The sequence below is a fragment of the Lottia gigantea genome (assembly GCF_000327385.1).
Source record: "Lottia gigantea unplaced genomic scaffold LOTGIsca_161, whole genome shotgun sequence".
Lineage (NCBI taxonomy): Eukaryota > Metazoa > Mollusca > Gastropoda > Lottiidae > Lottia > Lottia gigantea.
This window is the reverse complement of record NW_008707986.1, coordinates 168,433-174,230: the sequence shown is the minus strand read 5'-3', so window position 1 is coordinate 174,230 and position 5,798 is coordinate 168,433. Positions and strand designations below refer to the sequence as shown.

The following is a 5,798-nucleotide window of genomic DNA, read 5'->3' as shown; positions in this document are numbered from 1 at the left end:
GGCATCTTTATCTGTCTTCTTCACCATTCTGGCAATCTTTAATCTGTCTTCTTCAACCATTCTGGCAATCTTTAATCTGTCTTCTTCAACCATTCTGGCAATCTTTAATCTGTCTTCTTCAACCATTCTGGCAATCTTTAATCTGTCTTCTTCAACCATTCTGGCAATCTTTAATCTGTCTTCTTCAACCATTCTGGCAATCTTCATTTTTTCTTCTTCAACCATTCTGGCAATCTTTAATCTGTCTTCTTCAGCCCTTCTGGCAATCTTTATTTTTTCTTCTTCAACCATTCTGGCAATCTTCATTTTTTCTTCTTCTACCATTCTGGCAATCTTTATTTTTTCTTCTTCAACCATTCTGGCAATCTTTAATCTGTCTTCTTCAACCATTCTGGCAATCTTTAATCTGTCTTCTTCAACCATTCTGGCAATCTTTAATCTGTCTTCTTCAACCATTCTGGCAATCTTTAATCTGTCTTCTTCAACCATTCTGGCAATCTTTAATCTGTCTTCTTCAACCATTCTGGCAATCTTCATTTTTTCTTCTTCAACCATTCTGGCAATCTTTAATCTGTCTTCTTCAGCCCTTCTGGCAATCTTTAATCTGTCTTCTTCTAAACAGTTTGATTCTTGTAAAGCTGCTAATTCCAATTTTAACTCTATTTCTCTCTGTTTGTTTCTCAATTTCATAACTGATGTACGGCTTGTCTTTGACAGATTTGACCTTTTCCCAACATTCGAGGCACTATCCTCAGGATTAATTATTGGCAAATTGTCACTCTGATTTAAAATGTTCTGGGGTGCAGGCAAGTTTACACCGGCCCCATGTGGGACGCTTTCACCATTATTTTCACCGGCTTCCGTTGAGAAAGTTTCAGTGTCCACGTGTTCACCATTTTGACTGACATTTTGACTGTCATTGTTCGGATTTTCAATTCTCTGAAGAACTGGCGGTGGAGTTGTTTCACTTGATTCACTCATATTCACACTTCAGTCACGTTCACGTATAAAGTTCTGTATTCAAAACTTCAGTTTGGAAAATTTTTCACAAGCAATGTAGGTTGGGGGAGCGTGGAGAGGTTTTGAACGCGTCATTCACAACACATAGATAAAATATATACTGTTCTATATTCTCAGATTAATGGTACATAATAGAGAGTTCACAAATTCACAAAGTTCACAAAATATACATTCATATCTATCACAATTTAAGACCACGACGTATGAACGACGGTGAAAAATTATTTCCAGTCCACACCTTGCAACCATGCGTTCACTAATAATGTACCCCGTGCGCTTGTCCATTTCCGGTAGACTCTATTAATAAGACACTAAGAGAACACGGCTAGATTATCAAGACACTCAAAGAGCACAGCCTAAATAATTCGTCTGCTTAGTTGCATTTTGAACTCTACAATGGTAGTTAAGGTTTTGTCTTTTTACTTAATTCACTCCTGGCTCTACTTACCGTTACAATATTTTCCAGTTGTACCGGGCGTGCAAACACAGTTGGGAACATCAGCAATGTTTTCTCCCGGTATACAGGTACTACCACTGGCACAAGGGTTTTCACTTTCAACATCACAAACTCCTAGACCTACATGCAGAGAATAAAATGAATGGAGTTTTTCGTCCTACATTTTTGCACCTGGTGGGCTAATAAAGTGTGCAATGAGCGACATTATCAGGACATTGACATTAACATACTCTTTTTCGATTTCAAAATGTCTAGGAATCTTTAATGTTTACAGCCTATAGCACACGGGGCCTCGATTTATTGACCCATCTGAACAACTCGGCGTCTTTTTGAGATTTCCAACTGTCAAGGGATCTGTAACTTGAACAGTCTGTTTATTGTCCCAAACGACTACAAGAGCGTAAAGGAAGGATTAGTAAACAACTTTTTTCAGTGTGTACTTACTGCAATCGTCACCGAATGTTTTTGATGGACAAGAACATTTCAATTTACCATCTTCTGCCACAAACTGTCCACCATTTTGACAATCCGGAATAAGCTCTAAAAATGATACAAATGGCGATAAACTCAAAAACTATTTTCATGATAGTAAAAACTTACACGGTAGTCATTCTTGCGAACAAATTTTGACTAATTCAAGGACGGTAACTCGAAACCGTTTGTCGAAAAATTGTCAAATAACACCTTATCCAAGATCTCATCAATATATATAATCACACCAAATTTCATTTTAATCAGATGAAAGATGAAAACCGTATTTCTATTAAACTCTGAAAATTTTTTTGACAAGTCAAGGCCATAACTCAAAACGATCGTCGTAACTATTTATCGGATAGTACGTAACTAAACTATATGTAGGATCGTACTTTACTATTCATAGGATCGTACATGGCTATTTATTGGATCGTACGTAACTATTTATGGGATCGTACATAACTATTTATAGGATCGTACGTAACTATTTTTATATCGTACGTAACTATATGTAGGATCATACATAAATATTTACAGGATCGTACATTACTATTTATAGGATCGTACATAACTATTTATAGGATCGTACATAACTATTTATAGGATCGTATGTAACTATTTATATGTCGTACGTAATTATTTATAGGATCGTACGTTACTATTTATATATCGTACGTAACTGTATGTAGGATCGTATGTAAATCTTTATAAGATCATTTCATTCCATTGGGAAAAGTTCATCCAATCTAGGAGCTCCCAAAAAAATACACCCATACCCTACATTCCATCAATTCACACCCAAAAAAGACCTATATACCCTACATTTTATCATCAACTTAACTCATTTAAAAATTTGATGACTTTAATTTTAAAACACGAACAAGAAAGATTTAATGGAGATGGTTTCATCTCAGCACTAACTTCTCTATTTCCAAAAGTAGCTAGCTTTGTTGCAAACAACAAATCACTTATTTCATCTGAAGCCCAGGCTATTGGTTCTATCGCAAAATCAGAAGTAAGTATAAGCGACGCAGTAAAATATTTAACGAACTGAAAGAGTTACAACTAATAAGAGAACTACGAAACAGGAGATTAGAAGAAAAGAAAGGAAAAGGCTTTAGAATTATATGATTATAGGATAAAAATGATAATCGCACAGATAAACTTATTTTGGTTCAGATATACAAAAATCATTATGCTCTCTTCTTGGTTTTCCATGGGCAAAATATCCTGGAGAAAAACATCTGTCGGGAACTAGGTAAGACGAAACCGATAAATCTATATTCAAATTTTAAACCTTAAAAATGGGAGATAAAAATTACATACTAGATACAATCTTTAAATTATACGATCCGATTCGTTATTCATTTAACAAGACAAAAGAGGATTATATTATCATCTCACCAACTATTGGTTATAAATCCCAGTCGAATGATGGTGGTAGAAATAAATTCATTATCAAATTGGTTACTTTTTTCTTAGGTTTCAAAATCAAAGATGTAACTCCTAATCAGAATCGAGTTCCTCAAACTAATACAACCTGAGAAAACAATTTCTTTTCTTATTTATTTAGCGAGATGGTTTTGGAAGCTGGTTAAAATCCTATAGAAACCATTAAACACCCTGGGGAATTTGATACAACGCGGAAAACAGTTTTATATCCTAAAGACTTCGATTCAGTTTCAAGCTGGATACCCGATCTTGGCGATGGAAGTGTTTTAAAAGAACCGGTAAGAAATGTTGCAAATGATGCAGATCAAGCTAGAATGAGACTTATTGATCGTAACACAATAGAAAGAGTAGGACGAGCAGCTAATCATGGATTCGAAAAACGAGTACTTCAGTACAACAATACCGTTGATAGTAATAGTTGGGGTAGTTACGTTGTTGAAGATGTTGAAATAGCTTTTCTTCGTCGTAACACGGTATTAAGCGTGACTTTAACTGGAGAATCCACTACTTGGCCAATCACCAACACTATTAAACCAGCAAGATATTTAATGGTTGGTTTCGAGAACTTACCAGACTCTCAGACCAATAACAATAATGTCTTCAGAGTGGCAATGAACCAAAATCAAGATCCTATAATCCATAAAGTTCAAGTAAGATAATTATCCTAACCAACCTTTAACAATTAATCCATTCACAATTGTATAGAAACTTTAAAAATATGTGTGAATTATTTGGAAATCCACCTCAGTTTGAATATGTAGATTTTGCACTTAATCATCCAATCTTCTGTTTTGATCTATCAACTCACCAAGAAGATCTTTTCAAAACCGAAGTAAATATAAATACATGTATTTATATTGAAAAAAAACAAGGAGATTTAACCGAGTACTGTTTATTGATGGAAGAATTGTATAGAAACTTTAAAAATATGTGTGAATTATTTGGAAATCCACCTCAGTTTGAATATGTAGATTTTGCACTTAATCATCCAATCTTCTGTTTTGATCTATCAACTCACCAAGAAGATCTTTTCAAAACCGAAGTAAATATAAATACATGTATTTATATTGAAAAAAAAACAAGGAGATTTAACCGAGTACTGTTTATTGATGGAAGAAGCAAAACATTTAATTAAGATATCAGATAGAAGAATGATAAGGATTGAGTAAAAAAAAACCCTTAAAGAATGAAGCCAGAAACTGTAGTTAAGAAAATAATAGGAGCTATTGAAACAGCTTCCCCAACTGTAATAATTCTCAATGGTAAAAAAAATCAACAAAAACTTATTGATATATATAAATATTGTAAAGTCAGAGATGAAATAGATTTAAAAAGAATTGACACGAACGCAAAAGAAGTGGGTTTTTACCTCTCCTACCTTTAATATTTGCTGGTATTACCGCGGCTGGTGCACCAACTGGTGGGATATCTGCCGCAGTCAAAGCTGCCAACGCTAAGAAAGCAGCTGATGCTAAAACCGCTGAGGAACGTAGACATAATTTAGCAATGGAGAAGGAAGCACGAGGTTCAGGAGTAGCAAATATATTAGGCACAGTAAAAGAATTTTGAAATCGATTTACTCAAGAAACCAATAAAACTGTTAAAGAGGGATTAAGTAATCTAATAGATAAGATTGACACTGGAGAACTGAAAGTCATATATAAGGGTAATGGAATATTTTAAAAAATATATATACACTGGAGAGGGAACATTTCTCTCAAAGTATAAAGGAGAAGGAGTGATTTTTGGAACAAAAATATAGAATAAAAAATGGGAAAGAAATTTAAACATTCAGAAATATTTCCTAGTAACCCAATGCTTATGAGTATATGTGGTAGTTCAGGTTCTGGTAAAACTCACCTCACTTTTAACATAATGACAAAACCAAACTTTTGAGAATTCGATTCTCTATATATCTACACAACAACACCAGAGCAATCATATTATCAATTCCTTAAAGCTATAGAATATTTACCAAAGCAAGATGTTCAAGACATGTTAAAATATTATGAAGACAATGAAGAGATAGAAATAAAAGATATCTTAGATACATATATAAAAGAAAAGAATCCATCTTTCAATCCAACGTATATAAAAGTTTTTCTTACGAAAAGTGTTCATGATTTAGATTTGTCTAAAATTGATAGTGGGCGAAAGAACTTAAGTGTTTGAGGACTGTGAAGCACAAAGAAATCAAGCCGTTCAACAAGAAAGGAAGACATCACAACTGTCACTGTATATACCAATCCCAATCCTTTTACGGGATGGATGCTATGTTTATTAGAAAAAATGCAAATTGTTGTTTATTATTAGAATTAAACCATAATAATTTATCTCAAATCATTCAGTCGATAAATCACGGAATGGACAGAGATACATTCAAAAAGGTTTGTAA

The 5,798-nt window shown here is 33.8% G+C and overlaps 2 protein-coding genes across 2 annotated transcripts in view; one reads left to right on the top strand and one right to left on the bottom strand.

The window, feature by feature from the left end:
* Positions 1–2,088, bottom strand: part of LOTGIDRAFT_173486 (hypothetical protein) — a gene marked incomplete at both ends in the record, with an annotated part of 43,033 nt that extends 40,945 nt beyond the window's left edge. Inside the window, 3 exons of the mRNA XM_009051229.1 lie at positions 1,469–1,597; positions 1,922–2,043; positions 2,078–2,088. Coding sequence (XP_009049477.1) covers positions 1,469–1,597; positions 1,922–2,043; positions 2,078–2,088 — 262 coding nt within the window. The remainder of the gene's footprint in view (positions 1–1,468; positions 1,598–1,921; positions 2,044–2,077) is intronic.
* A 719-nt stretch (positions 2,089–2,807) lies between these two features.
* On the top strand, positions 2,808–4,062 carry LOTGIDRAFT_173485 (hypothetical protein; the record flags this gene model as incomplete). The annotated part of the gene is made up of 3 exons (XM_009051228.1): positions 2,808–2,966; positions 3,131–3,209; positions 3,560–4,062. The coding sequence occupies 3 exons, from the start codon at positions 2,808–2,810 to the stop codon at positions 4,060–4,062; spliced, it is 741 nt and encodes a 246-aa protein (XP_009049476.1).
* Positions 4,063–5,798: the final 1,736 nt, after the last annotated feature.